This window comes from Phaethon aethereus (genome assembly GCF_964289735.1).
Source record: "Phaethon aethereus genome assembly, chromosome: 3".
NCBI classification, from domain to species: domain Eukaryota; kingdom Metazoa; phylum Chordata; class Aves; order Phaethontiformes; family Phaethontidae; genus Phaethon; species Phaethon aethereus.
The window spans coordinates 66720133-66743955 of record NC_138576.1 but is presented as its reverse complement, the minus strand read 5'-3'; the positions used below and the strand labels follow the sequence as shown (position 1 = coordinate 66743955).

Here is a 23823-nt window from a genome sequence, read left to right as displayed (position 1 = left end):
GCTGTCCTAATAAATGTAAGAGCTAGAATGTGTCCTAGTAAATGTAAGAGCTAGGCTATGTCCTCCTAAATATAAGAGCTAGAGGAATAACCCTTGGAAGAGCTAATGGCAGTCTTCTCCAAAATAACCATGGATGGCCAAGGCAAGGAGAGTTAACAAAGTAGCAGCTCAATTAAACCACTTCCAAGCATTTTGTCTTTCTTCTTATGCAGCTGGGACAACCCTTCTGAACCAGGCAGGGGTTGACGCTATCAGTGTTTATCACCCACGCGGAGAAAGCACCAGCACAGAAATGACTGAACAGGTTTACGTTAGCGCAGCGAGTCTGCTCCCATCGGCGGCAGGTTTGCTGCACTGCCTGTTAAACGCAGGCACCTGAGAAACGGGGCACTCCAGTGTAAAGGCACCTGAACTTCTAATTCCAGATTTTAAAGGAATTAACTGCCTTTAAACTGCCTTGGCAGTTTAATATAAACTGAAATTGTAACTCTTAAGCGTTGTTTTTCCTATTTCGGTGCTGTAGATATTGCACTACAGTGTCCTACTCAAGTATGCAGGACAAAATTATGCAGTCGCTGCTCCCCTGTGGCTCTCACCTGAACAAAATATGCATCATACCACTGTGCTGAACCACTTCTTTTGCACAAATTGAAGGCATAAGCTAATGTCATTCATTGTGGCCTCATGGCCCCAAGTGCACAAACCTATGCTCAGCATGAGTTTTTGGAGATTTATATCCAAAACACTTATGTCCAACATCTAGACACTGCTGAAATCTTCACAGTCCCCCTCAAGTACTGCCTGAGGTCCTTCAGCCCCTCTGTCAGTAAAATTGCCAGGTACTGAGGATCTCTCTGGTGGGTCTGTGTCCCCATTCCCATGCTGCGGAGGTGCTCAGAGGCCTTCCTGGTGCCAAAGTCTCAGCAGGACTCTCAAACAAAGCATCGTCCTGGGTGTCTGAACTACTCATTGCCTCCTAAACACAGCTAGGGGTGAGCAGGTTAAGATGATTTTTTTTCAGTGGGTGGACTACCTCCTTGACATAGCAGCTTTAAAGTCCCTGCTGTGCCTGTTCAGAAGAGGAGCTTAGAGTCCCAGTCCCAGGTGGGAAAGACAGCTTAGCATATCCCAAGAGCTTTGGTCTTTTTTGGGGGTCTTTTTTTTGTGTGTATCCTAATCACTGAACCACCTTTTCTCCTATGCCTATCTCTGTCAGTGTAAAGGTCATAGCTGCCAGATACGGATGATTTAACTGACTTTAGACACTTCTGAGGAATGGGGTGGTATAGATCAGGACAGTCTGTAGCATGTGCAGGGTCATCAGGATGAAAGACAGCTGGCAAAATGGCTATCACTTGCGATTCAATCAAGCGCCTAAAAAGTAGATTTGAAGCCACTCCTACATTTAGACTAACTCAGACAAATATTTTTCGTTGCCATCTATTGCACTCCTACTTGCTCCAGGCCATCGGCAGATCAACTGGAATCTGCACACCAAATTGCACGGCAAGCAGCTCATGGAAGAAGGACGGGAAGAAAGGATGGGTGGGCGGCTCGCAGGCCTTGCCTTCTCTGTAAATGAAGAACGTCGCAGCCTGCGCCTGCGACTGTAACAGCAGGGACTCTCCGTTCTTGCTTTCCCTGCAAACCGACGACCACACTGAGTCCTGCCTGGGGCTCCCGGGGTACACGCTTAGGTCAGTAGCTTGGTGTAAGTGGTTTGATCTAACAGAGTATGTGCTGCTTGGTGCTCCCAGCCCTGTTAAGTGGCACGCTGAGCAGAGCACTGCAGTATCAAAAGACAAATTGATGTTCTCTCTACATTAAAAATTTAGGAAGTGCTTTCTTCTTTTCTGTATCATGTTAGCTATTAATATAGTGGTTAGATGCCCGCGAAATCCAGAAATAGGGATAATATTCAGATCATCCGTCTTCCCAGTCAGGAATTACTGTAATCATATAAAAGTGTCCCTTCCCCGAACAAAATGAATGTGTGAGCGCAGCCTGCGCAGCAATCCCTTTCTGCACTGTATTATAAGGAATTCCAGCACAATGCAAATAGTCATTAAGCCAATTGTTTCATATTAGTTTTGCCTTTCTACTAAGAAAAGAATCTCTGGCTATGAATGATTTGCATCTTAGCAAAGAGACTTCCAGAAGTGGTCACAAAAAGGGCGAATCCAAATAAAAGTTCTCTCTTGCAGAACAGGAAGGAAAAAAATACATGAACTTGAAGAGGTGTCTGGGCAAAGAGCAGAAAGCATCAGAGGGTCAAAATCCCCTGAGGACATTAGGGAAATACCAAAGTATTTAAAAAAAGAAGGCCCTACTAGCTTTAATGTTCCCACACAAGTAAATCACGAGAGACGGGTTGGGCACTCATTTACATAGGAGCTTCAGAATGAGACAAGCCTCATGTGACTTCAGGGTTATGAGTAATGGGCCCAGAAAGCAGCAGAGAAAAGTCAGTGGGATCTGGGGCATTTAATCTGAAATCCTTCCTCTGTGCAGAAGTCGCAGTTAACAGTAATTGGAGTTAACCAGCCTCCCGACACTGAAGGTGTCATGACGGAGGCGCTGCCTTTTCAGCTCACCAGGGCTGATGGCTGCGGAGGCTGCATGCCGTGAGCTGCCTCCATCTCCTGGTGGAGACGTCCCTCCCAGTCTTTGCCCACGCTTTCAGCACCGAGGTGTCCACCTGGAGCACAAGTTCGATGAACCGGGCGGGTACGTGAGTTGCATTAGTTGTAAAGAAAGGGGAAGGAGAGTACAGATAAACAGAGAGTCAGATTTCAAAAAAGAAGTGTATGCTGTGTGGATGGGGTTGGTAGATCCAGAAGGCTCTGCTCTGGGGGGTATAAGCTGGCTTCTAGGTTGTGTGCTCTGAACAGAGGGGTACATGGGTCCAGAGGAAGCTGGGTTAAACTGTAAGGAAAGCAGTGGGCATGAGGAAGGTGGACAGGCATCCAAGAGCATGGGCTAGAGAGCTGAGTGACTACAAGGACTAGTTGACGTGAGGGAAGAGTACTCAGGAACTTGACATCTACATGGTTTCAATTGTGATAGCACTGAAGCATATGCTGAGGTGTGCTCCTGAACAGCTGGAAAGAACTAGAGTTAACCAGGATAGAGAGCAGCTGATCCAGAGAGGTCAGACTCTAAGGAAAGGGTCCTCTTTCCTGACTGCACAGGAATGTTTGCAGCCCCGACTCACTCTTTTCCTTCGGGTCATGGGCAACACTGAGAAGCCACGGTAGCGTACAGTATTGCCTGCCTAGGCAGAGGTCTGGAACACCTGAGCGCCTGTACGGGCATACTCACGCCACACCGAGGGAGCACTACAGTGCAGAAATGTCCTGGCAGCAGGGCTGGGTTAGGCTGAGCTTAGGATGAGAAGAAAACACAGCTTTCAAGTACTTTTTCAAGTAGCAGTTGGCAACTTGCTTTTCAGGAGCTATCGAGCAACCCAGATGCCAAGATCCAAAAAGTGAGGGGCTTCCTTGCTGCCCCTGGTGAGGGGAGGTGGTAGGGCTGGCTTCTGCCTTTGGGGCTGCACACATGGCTGGGCAGAGGTGGGGATCACGTGCCGCCATCACCACCTCCCGAGGTGGCACTCAAGCAGCATCAGTTGGGAATCCCTGGCATAACTGATGGATGAATGAAGAAAGCAAAGTTGAGTCAGTCTAAGCTTAGCTTCTCTTGCAGCCTGGTCCTGACCACCCTTACTTTCCCACACCCATAGTTCTGGGGACTGAAGATACTCTGCACTCACAGGAGCCAAGTCCTTATGCACACTGACTGCATGGGTCTCCCACGGTACCAAGAGCTCTTCCTGAAAAGATGATAACGTAAGGTGAGAGTATCCAGAGCCTTACAGCAAGTTATCACCTCCTCAAAGCACTTGGCTACATCATCTGAACCAGGGAGCACTTTGTAACATGCTGAGTGGTTGTCCTGAAGAAATGCTTTCGGCAGTGGGTGTCCCATGCTCAACTGTGCTCTCTCTCATCAATATGAAATAACAAATTTAATCCTTCAATAATTTATTTCTTTATATCAGAAAATGTTTTTCAATTATACATTTAAGTCTGTAACTTTCAACACAAGAGTAAATATACATAAAAAAATCATAGCTGTGCAAATTTCAAGTTGCATTGTTTCAAATAGTATAAATATTTTCATAAAACATATGTTCACATTAAGGTTCACAAAATATATAAAATTTAACAGAAATAAGTCATGAGTTATTTAATCTTTTTTTCTTTTTGAAAACTGTTTTCTGATAACTAGAAAAAGATTCTAAACTTGAGAAGCAACTTAGAAGAGGTATCACCTCCAAAACCATAGCAGCAAAACAGATGCCGAAAACTTAAAAGGTGTGAAAGGAGAAGAGAGCAGATACCAGGCACAACAGTAAAGGCAAAGTCGCTAAAGAAAGTATTGCAGATTGAGAAGTGGATGCATGAACTCCAGGAGTAAAATCTCGACCCTAAAGCACTACATCGCCGAGCTCCAAGCTGTTCGCACGATAACAGAATCACATTAAGGATAACAGACAGAAGTGTGACAGAAATGGGGAGGGAGGGTAGGGACAGCAGCACACATATCCCCGACAGTTACAATGCAAGAGAAGAGAATGGCTCTGGTTTCAGAACTGAAGCCAAAGACAAAGGGCTTTGCGTGGTTTTTTTGCCTGTTGGAGGCAATTCCTTCCATCCGAGTGGGGAACGGCAGGATTCAGTTTTCCCATCACATGCATATGCTCATGAAAGTTGTTTCTGTAATCAGCTGTCTTTCCAGCTGTCTTGGGATTTGGGAAAGGATCTAAACGCTGGTTAGGTTAAGCATGTTAAAGGAGCAGACCACTGCTGGTCTTGTTTCTGGTTGCGGTTTGCTGAGGGCTCTGGAAACACAGAGCCGCTCGCCATTAACACCCTGGACGCCTGCTGGAGCTCCTGCCTTGACAAGCTCTGTAAGAACGCCAGCAGGGACACGGGCAACCCAAAGCAAGCTTCTTCAGACATCAACTGCAAGTTGCATCAGCCTATCCTGGGGATCCCTCTCAGGAAAGACTTGCCTCTGACTGATGTACACAAACACAAACAGCTCCTGCATCTCCGACAGTAGCCGCGGCTCCTTGCCCGGGAGCAGGGGAGGTATTGAGAAAGAGGCAGAACTGGGAAGTTCTCTGGAGTCAAATGCTTCACACTTCCTCCTGGGAAGTCCAAGAATTAAATACAGCATTGTAGGAGCTTAGTCATGAACGACAGCTCTGTGCAGAAGGCAGCCTGCCCTTCTCAGTAGTCCTTGTATGCAGTGTTTAGAGGAAGTAGACATTTATTCCCATTCTTGGGAATAAACATGAACACGAGCAGACAGCTTATATTTCCTCCTGCCCTCCCACTCCCAGAACTGTTAAGTGTTTTGGATATAGCACCGTTTCAGTGAAGGAAGTAGCTGGTATCGCTTTCTTCTTCTTTACCAACTCCTCCCCTCTGCTAGCCATAGATCTGTTTGAACTGGTAGCATTCATTGCAGTAGCCATTGCATTTGGCATTGCCATAGTGATCACAAGCAGGGGCTCGGCAGCGTTGCTTCGGGGGCTCCTCTGCGGCCGGGTCCCTGGCGCACCCCGACGGCGCGAGCTGACCGAGGCGCTGGCAATCCTGGCACAAGTCATCGCTTCTGCAGACCAGGTTGTTTCTACATGAAGCCACAGCACACTGTCTCTTCTGGCTGCTCAACGTCGCTCGCTGCAAATCTCTGTGCTGTCCCGTTCTCTTGAAAAAATGTTAAAACACATTGTCAGTTGCTGTGCTGGCAGCATAAGCGGCTTTTCGTTTACTTTCAACTCTGCTCATGGTTTGTATAGGTAACCACTGGGGGCTGTTGCAGACACATGCTTCTTCTGAAAAGTACAATACTAAGAGCCAAGTTGTGCCTTACCAAAGAAAATGACAAATTCTGTCATTTCTTAGAAAAAACTTTTTTTTGTCTTTAGTAATTCTAAAGTAATGTCTCAATTCTAAAAGGTCCAAAACTAACCAAAAGAAAAAAAATCTGTAACAAAGAAAATCTGTGATGGGCTCTATGAAAAAGGCAACATGAAGCGAATGAGATCCCTTGATGGAGTTGCATAGCTCTAAGAGTAAGAATGAAAATCTCTCCCTGGTCAGCAAAGAAACCAGGTGTTGGTCCAATTGCTTCCACTGAAATTGCTGGTGAAATCCCAGCTGAGGTGAAACTGAACATGGCCTTGATCACCCTAAACTAAGAATGACTTTTAGGAGTGCTGCTCAGTTGCAGCAGTAAACAAAAAAAAAAAAAAAAGACACTCTATGCTTGTCCTTCCATGATACTTAGGATGCAGTCATTTGAGGATTTTCTAGTACGCATCCAGAGTTGTTCTCACAAGAGCAAAATATGCCGCGCTAAACAAGATGAAGATTTTGGGAAGTTCACACTTACTTCTGGCTGTCTCACCAGCTGTTCTTCCGTCCTCCTGGCTTCCTGAAATCTTTGGTTCTGGGCTTTAATGAAGCAGTTCTGGCAGTACCCTTCGAGCATCATGCTGCCCAGGGTGCCACATTCACGCCGCTGGCAGGACACGGTGTTACGGAAGGCGGCAGCGGAGGTCCCAGGCTGACTCGCTGCCGAGGACTTCCTCTGAGATCTCCTCTGGTGGCGTAGCAAAGTGCTGTCTGTAATGCAAAGTAAGGACATGAGAAGTCTGAATGTGCCCAATAGATCTGATGACCCAAAGCAACTACAAAAAGCCCCCCAATTTAAAAATAAAAAATAAAAAAAACCACCCAAAAACCTACTAGCCTCAAACATGGGTTTTGGACAATCCCAAGACCTCTCAGTTGATCCACTTTCCTCCATGTTACATAAATAAGGGAGCTAATACAGCCTGATTTTCATATCAGTTGTTGTTGAAACAGCTGATTTGGGAAAATCTTACCCTCAGTGGGAAAATTAGATCCCATTGAAGTCAAGAGGAATTTCACCTTTGGCTTCAGCATGTCGTCTGTGACCTACCCTGACGCTTCCCTTTCGGCCTCCCCCATTTCACGTGCATGGGGTAATGGAAGCACAGGGGCAGAGAGCCTGATGGGAAAAAGTGCCGTATGCTTTTTAGTGTCGTGAAGCAGTCTTATATACTCCACAATCAAAAGGAAAATATTTTCATTGTGAACAACGCTGGAAAATAAGCTATTGCAAGCTGGCACAGAAGTTTCCTAATTTGAAAGTATGTGGGAAGCACAGCATTGGCATGCTTGTCAGCGATGAAACAGTCTTAAGAGAGATGCAGTAATTCTTCCACTCTCTATACCCAAGGCCTTGTTGCCTGTGTAACAGGGCAGTAGCATGAAAGATGTAGACTTTATGCTGTGATTTATTCACAGACTATCATCTTTTTGAAGGCCTGCCTTTAAACACACTTGTGCATGCATGCACATGATACTACCAAGAAAGGTACTATCTATCTACCTATATAATATCTATCAAGGTAGATTATAACAATACACTCCTAAGTGTCTCCAAAATGCAAGCACATTATTTACAGTCAACTTCTACTTGCACTGCTTATCAAGGTGACTGCAGTAGTTACTCCAGAGCATTATACCTATTACATCCAGAATGGATATGGCTCTTCAAATTCATCCCAAGCTTTTTAAAAGCCTTGCTAACATAACTGGTTTTCAGTAGCACCGATACAATAGCATTTCCCTCACCAACTCCTACAACTTGTCTAGCTGTGACCAAACCATGACTGCCATGGATGGTGGGGAGGGATCAAAACCCACCCCGTTTGAGCTAGTTTTGCTTCCATGAAAGCCAACGGGAAGTTTTACAAGAGATTTCACAGGTGTCCCACACTGTTACCACATGCCCCTTTATGGGATAATAACGGCCAAAAGAGCACCTTCTCCTCACACTGCTGCTTCTGCTGCACACCGTTTCCATCACTCCCTGCCCTTTCAGCACCCAGTGCACACAGAGCTTCATAGATCGAGGAGGCCGATCTGCAGCCAAAGTGTGCCAGAGCTCATTGCGTCTCCACTTACCGTGGTTTTCCCTGTACTCAAAGAAACACAGCGTGCAAAAGCCCTCATTCTGCGATGTCCCAAAAAACTTGCAGCCAGGTTTCCTGCAGCGGTTACCTCCCCTCTTCTCCTCAGGAGGCAGCACCGGCGGCAGGGGCTCCTCACCACGGCTGTTGGGACCCTGATGGCAGGAGTGCTGAAGGAGGTTCTGCGAGATCTGGGACGGGTCAGACGTTGATCTCTGATGGCACATGGGCAGGAAGGCAGGGCTGCCATTTGAGGAGAGCTCTGTAGTCCTTTTGAAGCAAGTGCTGCATATGCCATTGAAGGTCCTGTTGGCCTTCTGATGGCACACCTTGCACGTGGCACAGTCTAAATGTCCCCGGTCATCCGAGTTGTTGCAAGGACCGAGCTGTCTGGAGTTGTAGCAGCGTTCGCAAAGCCCATTGTGTTGCACGTTCAACGTAAAGGGGCAGTCTGGCGTCCTGCATTTCATGGCTGTGGTCTCGCTGTACAGGAAAAGGCTCGGAGCAGTCGGAGGTGCGGAGCGAGGCCCTGTTACAGGCTCTTCGGGCACCCATCCCCCAGGTTCACAAATGTCCCCACGGGAGGAGCCCGACCCAGCTGCCTTCAGTTTCTCAGGTGCTGCTTTGGAGCTCTGCTTTCTTCCTTTGCTTCCCTGGGACCTCCGCTCAAAGCACTCATGGCAGTAGGGCTGGGTGTTCACAGACATGTAGAAAGGGCAGTTTGGTGTTTCACATTTCACCTGCAAGAGGGAGAGCTGGGAAAAAGACAGTTCCTGTCTGTTCTTGGAGCAGGTTTCTCTCCTAACAGGTTCGGTGTTCTCCTGCCACTTCTTGTACTCGTGCTGTACCAGTTGAAAGTAATCTTCCACAAGGTTTATCTCTTTGGGTATGTTGCCTTCATCTAACCTGACAGCCAAAAAAGGAAGATTGCATCAGTGTTGAAAAGGGCAGATGGTGGAGGTCGAGGCAAATACAAGCAATGTGGGGAGGAAATGTGGATATAATGCCCATCCATATTACTTAGCTAGAAGATCCAGGATGTTAAACTGTTGCTGTAAATGGAAATAATTTTAAAAGCAGGTGTTCAGTGATGTCAAATTGAGACTTTCGCATGTAAAGAAGTATTCTTAAAAAGATTTTCTAGGTGCGGGTTTTCTGACTGATAGCTGTTTGCAGGAAGAATATGGATAATCTCTCAGAAGCTAAAAGAAAAATCCCTCTCAATCCTGAATTCCTCTGAAGACCCGTGCTTAGCTGAGCTTATAATGGAAGACCCCTCTTCTTCACCAGCCCACACTAAGAACAAGCCTTTCCCCAGTAGGCTCAGCGTTTCATGATACAGTTTATCATGATATCTACTCTTGGTTTTGCCCTGTTGGGTCTGTATCTACCAGCGGAATTCTTCAGACAAACTACAGGGCTTCAGTGCATTGTGTAAAACGCTAGTATCCATCACACCATCCCTACTCTGCCCCTGCCTGCAGGGAAAACCCCACACGGGGGCTTCACCATGCCACAGTTGGGAGGATGAGGAGCTAGCGTTACTGGTAACACTCAAGAACACATCCATGCAGTGGGACTAGGGAATATGGATTGCTGTTCTTTAAGTATGCATAAACCCTTTGGGCAGGAGGACTTCAATTTTCAAGGCTCCCAAACCACCACTCCCCGAGTGGTAATGGAAGTAGAGACAGAGGACACAGCGAGTCGCTTCCCTCCCACACTCGTGAAGGGGCTGGGCAGACACTGGTGCCAGCGTTCCCTAAATGCGAGAAGCTGATGGGTGCCACCAGCTTCCCCCTGCATGTTGCCGACGCTTAACTGTCATGGGGACGAGTGTAGACGCCGGTTCCTCCACTGGCCACAGCTTCCTGCTACTGCCGCACCGCAACAACCCAGGGTGTCAAGGCATCTGCGCGAAGAACATACCGCCACGTACTTTCCCTAGGGCAGCCAAAATCACACCAGCCACTCTTTATGCAATGTGCCCTTAAATAAAGTGCAAGAGTTTGGTCTAACTCGTTCCTGGGTTTAACTACTCTTCAGCCACCCTCCTGTGTAATCTAAAAGTCAGTGAAACTAATCCACTGGGTTTACTCTTCTAAAATACTAGTTTCAGTCTGCTAAGTCTGAAGACATTTTTGCCTTTATATTTGATACTGGTCTGAGCTTATACCATTTCAAAGCCTGTCAACAGTAACGCCAGTATTTCATGTTTCAGACAGTAAACACACGTGCTACTGTGGAAGGAAGGAAAGACCGAAGGAACACACTGGGCTGCCCAGCTCCTCCCACCTCTGTAAACAAGATAACTTTGAGGAAACAGGAATGACACTCACTTTGCAGCATTGATTAGATGGGTTGTACCATGATCCCAGCCTTGCACTGGAATTTCTATCACTATCAAGTAGTCTTTTAGCAGCTGCTCTTTCTCCCTCTCTTCTGCATCTGTCAGAAAGTGCACACTCAAATCCTCAAATCTGCCTCGTTCACTGGTGACCAGAGGGACAGCTCGGATTTCTGTGGGGAAACAAGATGGGTTAGCATATATATGTATTTTACCAAGCAGGAGTAACCACAAGATGCAACACATGGAGATGTCACCACTGCTGCTGAATTTTGGAGAGAGGAGAATGGCTGGCAAGAGCAACCAGTTTCTAAACAGTAACACTGGGGGAGGACATGTTTGCACCACAAACCTAGCCCCATCCCATGGGAGTTTTAGTGTCCCCATAGCAATTTTCTTCTCAGTGTGGGCAGCACTGTAGATCTTAGTTTGTTATACCTTTCCATGGTCAAGCATTGGAACAGGCTGCCCAGGGAGGTGGTGGAGTCACCATCTCTGGAAGTGTTCAAAAAACGTGTGGATGTGGCGCTTTGGGACATGGTGGCGTTGGGTTAATGGTTGGGCTTGATGATCTTGAAGGTCCTTTCCAACCTTAGTGATTCTGTGGGATGATGCCCCAACCTGAACCTAGAGAACTGCTCTCTGCTCAGAAGAGGGGCATTAAAAATGGTAAAGCGTGTATCTCGTTATCCCTGGGTGGTGGTGCAGGCAGTGGTACACAGCTGTGAGACCATGTCCTTCAAAGCTGCTTCTCTTATGATGGGGTGTGGAAAGGAAACCAGAACACAATGAAGCAGAGGCCACTCTTTGACTGATCCAAGCCTGCAAGCAGATGAGTTGTACTCTACTTTCAACCAGCATTTTGAAGACAACCTTTAGTTTCTATTCACATTTACAGACAAAGCTGTTTCTGCTCACACTTTAAGAATGTATTCCAAAGGAATGTTACATTTATTTTAACTTTTGAAATGCAAATCTAAACCAGATTATATTTTAAATGGTTTATCAGCATGATGATATTGAAGAGGCTACACGAATACCAAACGAGGTACTTGAAAAATACCTGGCCCGCTGTCCTTCAGAGTCACTAGTGGTGTAAAATGCATGTTGTCGTAGCCGAGCACAATTGGATATCTGTAGCATTCTTCAGCTGGCCAAAGGAGAGGCAAATAAATACCACCAACGTTCAGAGGAGCAAAACTGGAGCCTGACTCTAAGCTTCTCACCACTTTATCTGCATAAGGAAGAAAAAAGAGAACACAAATAACTATGTGCTACAGGCAAGAGAAAACATATTCTGGGTGTTTTAGAACAATTGCTGAAAACGCCCACTTCTGAAAGCAACAATTATCAAAGTAAGATTACTAACACAGCACAGAGTAACACGATGAGATGACCGGCTAGGCAACTCACCTGCAAGTACAATGACTGGCCTTCTGAGGATGTTAGCAAGGATGAAGATGTGGATTTCTTCCAGCGCGTTATATGGAAGCCTGTTTCGAGCCCCGGATGTTTCTGGGGAGGTCATTTCAATGAGGTATTCCCACTCCTCCTCCCAGTTCTGAGGAAAGAAACAGCCATCAGCAATGTCAGCACTCAGAATAATCACATTTTCCCATTTCCTCCAAAGGAAGACTATTCCTGCTCTCCACTAACAGTGGAATCCGTGAAGCCAAAACCCAAACAAAATCAGCAAGGCAATGCTGATGAGCACTCACAAAACAGCACTGCTCCCACAGGCCACCTTACCCGGGTGTCATAGTGGAGTCCCGTTTCTACAAACTCCTGGGATTTAATAGCCTCCCGCTGCCAGCGGAGCTTGAAGTTCCGTGTGTCAATCTCCTTGAGTGCGCTAAACAACGTTTTTCTTAAGACGAGGTCGATATCTTCAATACCCCACATGTACTGCGATGCAGCATGCATGAGGCAATTTCCATCACCTGCAAAAAAAGAAAGAGTACATTATTTTTAAAGGGCTACTTAAATAAAACCCCACAAGCACATGGGATGTAGGACTATGATGCAGATATGCATATTCCCTGTGCACTTCTCTCTAAGCCTTGGACAGAAGGGTTTTAACAAGAAGACCACAGCTATGAGCTCTCTGCTCAGAGGAAGAAAGGAAGAAAGTCCCCTCTCTACTGGTTTTGTCCCTTCACTGGTTGGTGTTAAGCTGTCATTCAGCAATGGTGGAAAGCCTGCTCCTTACCTTACTCAACTTAGACTGATATAAGGAACTGAATTTTGGGGTCAACTGCAAATGTCATGCAGTTGAAATACCTTTTAAACACAACAAAGTCAACGTAAAATTACAAAACAAGGTGCAAATCTCCCTCATTAGTGTTTATACAAGTACACCTGATGGCACAGGATAGAGATAATGGAAATCCCTACAAATACACTACAGTAACACCAAGCCTCACATCCCCTGATGAGCACGGCATTGAAAGGCTTGGCATTTGGCTGTGCTTGATGAAGGAATTTTATTAAAAGGGACAGAAAGGGAAGAGTAGGTGATTTATGCAAAGCAACTGTAGGAACACCTCTTGCCTTCCTCTCAGAACTGATAGAATGCTGGCCTGTTAAGTATTTTGTTTAGAGCGTTGTTTTTCTAAAACACAAAGTTGAAACTAAATAAATGAAAACCACAGTGATTTGATTTTCATTTAGACACACTCCTTGCATTGAGAAAGTCCTCTTTACAGGTAGGAAGGAAAGAGATGTTCTGCAACTTCAGAGGGGAAGAAACTGAGAATCAGAGGAGTTAACTAACTTAATTAAGAGGTGTGACAAACTATGCCTATGGCTGGGTTTCAAATTCTGTCTCTAGTCATCTTCTTCAAAAGGGGGTGTCTCCCCTGAAAGGGAGACATCAAGAATCATTACTGTCATATCCTCAGATTCAAAACTAGGTCTGGTGTTTACTACAGTGGTAAACAGATTCACCCAATGCTGAGAAACCACAGCAATTTCCTTGGAATAGACGACATCAACCATGGTAAAGCTACTAGATTTTTCTCACGTGGGAAAAAGAATCCACCCAAAGAACCCCCACAAAAGACTTACACCCAGATTACCGCATGCATTATGAGCTCAAGTACACCATTTGTGAACACTTTTGCTACTTTTCCTATGAAACTGCAGAGAAAAAGATAGAACAGACCCCAGATGCTGAAGACAACATAATCTGAAATCTGCTTAACACTTCATAAATTGCTATGGATTCAGTGCATATCATATCCTGCAAGTGCCCTCTTGGTCTCTGAATGTTGTCTTGCAAAGCTTACTTCAAATCTGCAGGCTGCTTACTTGAGCTCAAAAATCAGGGAACATATACGACAGAAAAACTGACTGGGTTTCCTTCTGACCAAGAAAGATGACATATTAATCCTGTTAAAATTTTCCCTTTGCAAAATCTAGAGCAAAGATAAGATTCCCCCCCCCAACCCTCCCTGAGAGCTCACTTTCAGTTCTTTATTGAGAAGCACTGCCCAAAATTCCTTACACAGCGCTTGGAATTCCCCCGCGCCGTTTGACTAGCAATTGAGCAACAGTTGTACTTTTTGTTCTGCGGTGCACAGGGCTGAACAGCGAAGCCTCCCTCGGACTTTCCCAGGGGGTGTGGCTGGGCAAGCTGGAATGAATGCCGATTCATTATACAAGCGAAATCTCTATAGCCAATAGATGCTGGAATTTTTAAATTAAAAAAACCCCAAAAAACAACAAAAAAGTTTTTTTATTTTTATACCTTCTACTGCTTTCCTTCTATCTTTCATTCACATGTCTGCAGATAAATGTGTGGTGATTCAAAAGGGCTTTTTTAAATTCAAAAAAACCCACACCACTCCACAAACTCATGTACATACTAGGGTAAAATATACATCAAAAGATCCTATAGGAAATACTTTCTCTGTTTTCAACAATTACAATCTTCATCAGAAAATAACCCAGAATTTTCGGAAGAAAGCTCACCGTTGGCTGAAAGAACTAATACATTCCTCTCACATCTATGGGTTAAGCAGCTAAATGCTTTAAAAAATAACATTCATGCCATGTGGGAGAAACACACCCACACCCACCCATGTTATTTTCTGGGACAATACAGGGCTCCTCCAGGCTTCTGTCCCTGCTTTCAGGGATCCTCTCCTTCAGTCCAGTCTAACGTCTCTCTCCTGCAAAGGTCCCTCACTGCAACTACTTTGCATAAACCAGGTTCTGAAAGCCGCTCCTTCTACTCATGCACTTAATGACCCTAAAGCACTGAACTGAAGCAGAGTTTGGCTGTGCAGGGTACAGGGTCACCACAAACCGAGCCCTTGCTTTGCCTTCCCTCAACCTGCCCTAAGAAGCATCGTGTATATTGGTTCTCATATATATATACACACACACAGACACAGACACACATATTCATGTATATATCCATTGCTCATGGATGGGACCCAAGTCACCAGTCCACAAATTGTTCCCATTTGTAACACCGGCAGTCATGAGACAACACCAGATGTGACAGTTATTGGATATAGTGTTGTCAGCAACAAGGGCCTGTCCAGGCAGTGTTAACCCCTGCAGGACTCATATCAACAGGAGATGAAGGATTCCAAAGCCGTTGCTCTTTGCCCTGGGCAAAAATTACACACGTTGTCCATTTTCCTAGTAAATCTGTTAGAGTGTATATCCTGGGGTGAAGTTTTGAAGACACCAACACTTGGAGTGATGTTATCTTCCTAGTACCTGCAAAGCGCTGCCTGCCCTAGTCCTTCTGGAAGGTCAAGATTTCGTGATCTCCATGCACAGCCTAATTACAGCAATGAGAATTTTACACCAGTACAGAGGCAGCCCACAAAGCCCACCAGAAGGTCAGTGCCTCTATGACAGCTACATGAGGATCAGGCTTTTCTAGGCTGCAGCAGTTACATCTACAAGGCGGTTCTTTTGTACAACACAGCTCTGTGCGATCAGACTGAGAAGTATGGTAGAACTTGGGATGGGAAGAGTGTGGACCAGGAAGATAAGGGCAAATATGCCCCTTATTTCAGATAGGAAGAGAAGCATCCACAGAACATTACATAAGGACTTCAACGAGGCTGCAGGGCCACCACACCCACTGTTTCTATAACCAGTGTCATCTGCCCCTTGAACAAAGAATACCTATTTTCCATGTTCTTGGAGTCTTCACTGACCCAGTCTACCTTCCTGGTTTGGGACATTCTGTGCTGTAGGGAATCCAGAGTCCAAGTTCGCAGCTGCATGACCGTAAGTCATTAAGCCATTACCAAATCTTTCCTCCACTGAATGTGAAATGCCCAGCGACTCTTACAGTCACGTGCAGAAGTTTCCTGCTCGAGACTGTGGACACCCTATTCAAGAAATCTTTGCGCTACTGCTGTACCTTTTCATTCATAGCGCTTGACGCAATACTCACAAAGGAACTCAAAAGCCAAGTCCTAAAACCAGCACTGACCCTCGAAAGAAAACAGCACTGCACTCTTTGTGTGGCACAAAGATGCACGCAGGAGCGAGATTCAAAGATGTACTGGTGAGCCCTGAGGGCAGGCAAGAGCTGGCAAACCCCAGCAGGTAGCTGAGGATGAGGCCGGCTGCGGGGCGCTGACTCCAGAGCCAGCGAGGTCAGCTTCCCAGAGGCTCCATGTCCAGGATGCTCCCCCAGGCACTGCTGTTAAAGCTGGATCAGAAAGTGAACCTTGCCTGCCAGATACAATGGCAGGGTGTTAACTTCTGCCATATATACATGAGAATGCAACCCCATCACTCAAAGCATCTGAAGTTCCTCTTGCCTGGCATTAAGGGCTGTTCGTCACGTCCGACAAGGCAGCCAACACATAGCAGAGTTGGATTCACAGAAAGGCGATGGGTTGCAAGTCAAGGTTCCTGCCTGGTATTTTACTCTGATGCGCCACAGGTTACTGATATTATGAAAATATCTGTGAAATTTTCAGTCTATTCATAATACCGTGATATGGGCAGGGGACTGCTACAGCCTCAGGACGGTATATCATGTGGAAAGAATTTTAGTTTACAAAATTAAGGTTAAAAGGCACTATTTTTGAAAGCCGTGCACTTCTGCTTCAGTAACGTGAACTCAGATGCTATTAATAGAGGTGCTACATTCGTATTACCCATTTTAATAGGAGCGCAAAGACCTGCTCATGACTTACCATTTGTCTTCAAAGGGACAAGTCTCCGAACTTCCCTGCACCAGTTGAGCTTCCTCTGGCGCTCCAGCGAAGTTTGGGTGGCCTGGTCAGTCAGGGCCTTCTGAAGTGTTTCCCGAAACTGAGGACAAAACTGGCACATTCTGAACATTTCTATGGTGTATCTGTGCATAGTCCTGAAGTGGTGAATTATTCCACTGGGGGGCTTGACAAGATCTTCAGGTGTCCTCTCTCTAATCTTCATGGCTTTCAGCATATTGCTCTGATACAAGGCTTGAGGAAGGATGTGTTGGCCAGCCATGTTTCTAGAAGACATCTGAAATGAAAAAGGATCCTTTTATTAGCATGTTAATGCCCTTGCATCACAGCACTGTCACTTCTGCAGAGGTTGAGAAGGCACGTTGAGGGGTGGGATTCTGGCTGCAGTTTTGCTTAAAATTAGCACAGGTTGAATGCAGTCCACTGAGCCTTATATAAATGATGATTTTTAAAGCTCATATCCATCAGCCTCTCTGCATTACTCAGATATAGATGGTGACCAGCTTATTCCGATAATTTACTGTGATCATTTACTGAGATATTAGAAATAATTTATTCATAACTAAGGAAATTGCATCATAGTTTTAAAAAAAAGGCATTTAAATCAAAGTAAAGATAAAAGAAGGCAAGATCAAGGGAAGGGAAAATTGTCCTGGAAACTTGACTAATTGATAATTGCAGTGTAATCCCATATGAACTTGCTGAACTTTCAGCACGTTTCAAGCTCTTGTTTTGATGACATGCCAAAAAAAGCAGATAATGACCATTTCAGATTTCCACAGCCCGTACATTCTGAGAAGTGATGCTTGGTACAGTACAAAAAGAGCCCCAAGAATTACATGCCATGCTGTCCCATACTTACGGTGGCTGAAGATGGCAAATGAGGAATTTGTAGCAGAGCAAGTACTCAGGGACAGACTTATGTTACTCTTACTGAGGCTCCTTATATTTTGTGAGCAGTAGAGCTACTGCACAGAGGTGCTTGTGCTGTGTGTGGGGGTGCAGACTGCAGTGCCGCTATTACTCAGCGGTAAGTCAACATAGCTGAAAAAGCATTTCCACTTGGCTCAAAAACCCCAATATTTTTCCACAGCGGGACATGTAATGTTTGCTGCCCTGCATCCCTTCCCTCAGTATCTCTGGCCTCACAGGCTACAGCAGGCAGAACAAAAAAAAACCCCATAACCTCAAAGTGTCTACACTCTCTGAAATACTTCTTCAGAGCACACGAACTTTGTGGCTAGCTAGAGGCAAAAGTAGGGACCACATCCCTCAAAACTCCCATGCACTACAGTAACACCACTAACAATCTGTTTTTACACAGAGAGACTCTCCATGCTGTCCATGTACATTATTGCTCTGTTTAAAAACAAAGCAAAATTTCTATTAAGATAAGTAGAGTACAAGACAAGTAAAAGACAAAGGTACACATGCCTAACATGTTTGGACTACAGCTGGTCATGTTAGGAGAGCCCAGCATTGTGATTATGAATATAGGGGCAAATATTCAGCCATAAGTATATATCATATATATCAAGGTCTGGATATATACCTTGCCAAGTACAGGGAGACAAGAAGCAACTGAAAACTGGTGTATGCAACTATTAGGAAGTTTTCTCATAGAGATGGGAGTCTAGAGGTCCATGGAGAGAAGAAGAAGGACTACAACCTGACGGACTGACTGGGAAGGGACTCCCAGGTCTGCAGAGGCAGAAGACCCCTCTTGCACAGGACTTAAGCACAGCCTTCCCCACAGGGAACCAGCTGCTCTCTCCTCTTCACTTGGACACTTCCATTGGCGACAGCCACCTCCAGCCACCCAGCCGGAGCGCTGGAAAAGTCCCTGCCCAGGTAAGAGAGGACCTCAAACTCCTGCTGCCAAGAGCTGCCCTTTAAAAACCTCTCCAAGAACCAGCTGATGGAGACATTCAGTGGACATCCTGTCAAGCCCTAAATAGAGGCAGGTGAAACGCAAGATGCTGCAAAGTCCTTTCTGCTCAAGCAGGGCAATGTCATTCACACAGTGTTTCCTCTGCTCTTGTAAGAGCGCTAGGAACAGGGCTCAGAGCTGTCACATCTTGCAACACATGGAAGAGCTTTCTTTCCTTTAGCTAATAAAGACGGCATATTCTTATCATTCCCCCACAAACATGCAACCTGAAAATAGAAATAATATATTTTCTCATCCCCTCCCCCACCAATATAGTTTTACATGAGCTATTTATGTAATCCTGTATTTAAATGTATGGATGATTTAAGAAATTAAATATACTCAAACCCTTATTAATCTGCTTAATAACCACAGCCATACTTTGCTCTGAGATGTCCAAAATACTGAATTCCTTACTTATGTAAGTAGAGCCATTGAGTCAATGGGATTTTTTTACATTAATAAAGACTAAACACATGATTAAGCACTACCAGCATGGACCCTTGAAATGGTTATTTCCAGCTTTAGGTAACAAAAAAACTACTGAGTTTCCAGAAGCCTTCACTGAAATGATATCATTCAATATTATATTCTACAGGCATATTTTCCCCTCCACACATGGCTATTACTGTCTATACTATTTATGGTCATTAAATGTCAATCAAGGCAAAAGCTGAGCAACCCTTATTTTCAAAAGCAACGTGGGAGAACAAACAGAACTCAATAGCCACCTAAGTTAGAGATTTAAAGCACAGAAAGCTCAGCTACAACTACATCAGTTTATACTGCACCGTACTTTACTGGGTGCTATACTACTTTAACCTTTTGACATGTAATGATTACGAATTCTCAGAAAAGAACAGCTGTAAGCAATAATTAAATATCTCTCTGGGGCAGCATCCTTTCTGAACGTGCAATACTGAGGGTGCTGGGCTCGGGGAAGCTCAATACTGTCCTGAGATCTGCCGGGGGCTTCATAAAGTTATTTTAATTTTCCATCCCTTGGCTGAAAAACAGCAATAATAAACTCTAAATACTAAAATAAACATGCTTAGTACACCTTCAGCGCCCATGGATTTCTGCGCCCGGGTCTCCGAGTGCTCGGCGCGGAACGAAGCATATGATTGATCGCTCTTCACCGAGGAAGAGGATGAGGGCTGAGGGTGTTCATGTACCACAGGACTGGTTTACACGGCTTCGCTCCCCAGCTGCCGGACGCATGTGTGTGCCCGGTGGGAACGACGGCCGCCGTTACCTCCCGCCAGCTCCGCAGGAGAAGGAGCTCAAAGCAGACAAGCCTCCCAGCAGCGGCCAGCGCTCAGCATCAAGCCCCGCAGTGTCACCCGCCGGTCGGTTCCCCCCCCGAGCCCCCGCGGGGACCGGGAACCACAAAGTCACCGGAGGGGACAACTTCACCGCCCGGCCAAAAGTGTCCAACACCAACCGGGAACCGACACAGTCCCCCTCGGAGCGCTCGGGTGCCGGGCGGAGAACGACCAAACACGGCGGCAGAACCCGTCTGGTCCCCCCGGGAGCGGGGTGGGGGAGATGAAGCCGGTTCGGGGTCCTCCGTGCCCTGCCCGCTTCCCCGTGCCCCGAGCGGCGCTCACCCCTCCGCCGGCGGGCTCCTCCTCCGGTCGCTGCTGCCGGTGACTCCTACTCAGCAGCGGGACTGGGGCGGTGGGTCGCAGCCGAGCTCGGGAGCCATCAACCCCCGCCGAGCCGGGGCTCCCTTCCCTCCGCCACCCCCTCCCCGCCGGAGCTGCTGCCGCCGCCGTCGCCGCCGCGGAATGAAAGGCTGAACCCAACCTCTTGTTTTTTTTCCCTTTCTGTTTCAGCGTCCGGGCGAAAAAAAAAAAAAAGATAAAAAACACACAACAAAAAAAACCCACCGGGGATTTCCACCGGCAGCGCCGGGGACTTTCCGACATGTGACAACCGCGGCGTCCCCAGCCGCCGCCGCCAGGGGGCGCCGCCGCGCCCCCCCGCCCCGCCGCCGCCGCCTCTCCGCCCGCCGTGACTCACCGGCGGGCTTTTCGGGAGCCGGGCTGTCATTTTTTCCTTCCTTATTCCGTTTTCCTCCCTCCCCGGGGGGTGCCCATCCCGTCCCGCAGGCCTCGCTCCGCTGCCGAGCCGGGCCGGTGCTCGGCGGGGCGCCCCGGGGCGGTGGCGGGCAGCCCGCGGCCCGAGTCGCTGGGGCCGGAATCGCTATGCGTCCCGGTGCAGGGCATCGCCCTGGCGCCATCACGGCGGTGTAAAAGGTCCCTCGGGCACCGGGGCGTTGTGCTGGGGAACGGCAGCTGCAGCCGGTCATGCCCAGAGCTCGGGGCAGCACCCTGCCTGCACGCTGCCTGCACCCTGCATCCTCACAGCACCAGTGGCAACAGCAGCAAGAGGCACCGACTTCCCCGGAGGTGTTAGCTCGTCCACTCGGGCAAGTGTGAGAAGGGGCCCACCGGAGTCCTTGCCCATGCAGAGGTCTGCGGGTGTGGGTGCCCATGCCCCTGCAGCTAGCACCCCAATGGGATGGAAAGGAAACCCATCCCGTTGGCAGCTATTGATCTTCTAGACTGGTTCAAACCCAAACAAGTTGGTTTTGTTGGTTTGTTTTTTTTTCATTTAGGTTTACATCTGCTTCACAGTTTTGGCTTTGTATTGTAAGTGACCACAAGTGACTTCATTTCTTTAATTAGAGGTTAGGCTGGCATTTTAGGTAGGAGAGGTTAATGTGCTTTAATCCAGCTCTGCACAAGATAAAGTTGTCGTGTGCAAGGGGCAGAACTTTGGAGTAAAGTTATCAAGTCAGGGAGATCTTAGTGCCTGAGTGTGTTTGTAAACTCCTGACCACATCTAGCAGTTTGTAGGAATCATTACATTTAATGATTGTAATCAGTAAATTCACACTTTTAAACAATCTCTTAAAATCTGTGCAATGGAAAACTCACTGAATAAAAAACAATACTTAAGGCCTGTAAAGATGACTTATGGATGGGTTTTATGCTGGAAAAAGGGTAGTTCCTTGCCCACCAGCCTTGCAACACAAAGGCACCCAGAAATAGAATACAGTACAACAAAGTTTCTTGCACTCTTAAAAGACCTTATCCTCACCAATGCCGAGCTCCTGCCCCTTCGCGAGCATCCACGGCTCCCACTGACTCGATAAGCTAGGGTTGCTGCACGCTGTGAAAACAGGTCTTAGATCTTGACTCCTTCAGAGAACAGGAGGATTTTGGAAGAGTTCAGCCTTGAGCTCCCTCACCTCACTTCCAGTAGCAGCAGCTCACGCGCTCGTGTCGCACGCTGTCGTTACGTGGCAGCGTGCTCTTTCCCGGGGTTCACAGGCCTGTGCCTGGCTCTGCGCAGCCCGCCATCCTTCTTTCCCTACCTTTGTTCAAAACAAAGTCAAAAATGTGGCTGGAAAAATAATAGTACCTTTTTTTTTTCTTTTAAAGATTTTTGTGGGTGGCTTTTTTGTTTGGTTTTCATTTGTTTCATTGGGTTTTTTGTATAACTTTTTTTCCCCCCCCCTGTTTTTCCCCTAGCCTCTCTGCTGCCTTAGGAAGTAGTAATTGGGTAGGAAGGCTCTGCACTTAAGGACTGAAGGATGACTGAGATCCAGGGGGCTGGATGCCTGAGGGAACTGGGCCTGAGTGATTACTTGCATAACTAGGGCAGCATCTGTGCTGTGATTGACCCAGTGCCTGTTTCCTTCAGCATCTTGCCATTCCCTGCTCTGGACATTTTTCCCTGTCCCTTCATGTGGGCTGACGTACTGGACTACTGAAGTGATGTGATTAGAAAAAAGCTATATATATATGTATATAGATATATTTGTTTTTATCCAAAGCATTTCTCTCATGTCATGTGAAGCCTGGCTGCTCACTGAGTTTTACAGAGAGCATTTGAAGTGACGGAGAGATCACTGTGGAGTGGGAATGAGGAGCTAAGTTAGGAAGTAGGGAAAACAAGCTCACTTATACCCTGCGTTGCACATGAAACTGCGGCAAATAGATTAACAAGTGGTCCTAGCCCCTTCTGGTTTTCGCTTACAAAGGAGGAGGAAAGGAAAATAAATGTGAGTAAGGAGACTAATAGTTCTGCAGGTATTAGCTGTGAGCCTATAAGGGAGATGCTGAGTCCCAGGAAAACCTGAAAAGGCAACAGCTTATTTTTGTTTTTCTAAATGACAAGCACATCTGAATATCCATAATTACTATTTACACCTTGACAAACTGAAAGTTGATTGCACGTGGCTAAGGCTTATGTTTATCATACAGGTCTGAGCAGGATGGCAGGAATTCATTTGATCTGAGTTTGCACAGCACAAAATGAAGTTCTGTCTTGTCAACCGGATCTCCTAGGCAGTATAGGAATACATTGAAAACATCAACAACATCAGTAGTTATAGAATGCATGAGTATACATTCCTCTTTTCTGATTTACTCCTGTTTCTTGTAATTATACCCCATAGTTTATCCCACTATTTTTTATATAATGTTTATATTTGACAGAATGTAAACACACATATATATATATATAAGGGCAAGGAAAATTTTCTTCTTTGAAGTGTGTGTGTAGACACATATACCCACACATATACCCATACACATATTTTTATGTATATATACTTATCTATATCTCTTGAGGGAAGGGGGAAGTTCTCCTTGCCATTGAGGACAGGACAAGAAATAGTTTGAATTGCAGCTACCTAGATTCTGGTTAGGCATAAGTGTAAAAGAACCCACGCTTATAAGCAATGAAGTTTGTATAACCCTGGAGCCAACTAACTAGGGAAGCTGCAGAATATCCATCTTTGGAGGGTATTTGAGTAATCAGTTTCATGCACATCAATCAATAACAATTCTTTATTTTAGTTGGGAAGAAGAATAAATCTCTTAAGGCCCCATTCAGCTCTGTATCTCTAAATTATTTTAATTATTTCACTTCTATTTACTGTTCAGGAAGGAGGAGCTCATACTTACTAAATAAAACCAAAACCCGAGAGTCTTCAGAACATCATCACCAAATGTTTCAGAGGTTGCATTAAGAAAGACTCATTGTCAAGACAGTACTTGTATAATATTCTGTCATAGGATAATGACTATGATAATATTCATGGATAGTAACATTCAGGCTTTAATAGCTCAATCATTTGCCAGGTCTTTTAATATCAGATAATTCTGTAAGAGGTGTGATTCATCTAGAAGGGAGGAAAAGGATCATAAAAGGGAAATCCCTTCTATTGCAATAGCAATGC

General features: G+C 46.0%; 1 protein-coding gene across 2 annotated transcripts; it reads right to left on the bottom strand.

The window, feature by feature from the left end:
• Positions 1–5498: 5498 nt before the first annotated feature.
• TNFAIP3 (TNF alpha induced protein 3) lies at positions 5499–16913 on the bottom strand (the record flags this gene model as incomplete). Of its 2 annotated transcripts, none has more annotated exons than XM_081998345.1 (8): positions 5499–5780; positions 6469–6701; positions 8073–8983; positions 10417–10597; positions 11488–11658; positions 11838–11985; positions 12174–12364; positions 16601–16913. In XM_081998345.1, 8 exons carry the CDS (start codon positions 16911–16913, stop codon positions 5499–5501), a joined length of 2430 nt encoding a protein of 809 aa, XP_081854471.1. The 2 variants fall into 2 exon arrangements, with proteins under 2 accessions (XP_081854471.1, XP_081854472.1); XM_081998346.1 differs by having other exon boundaries at positions 6469–6697; positions 8069–8983; positions 16601–16904.
• Positions 16914–23823: the final 6910 nt, after the last annotated feature.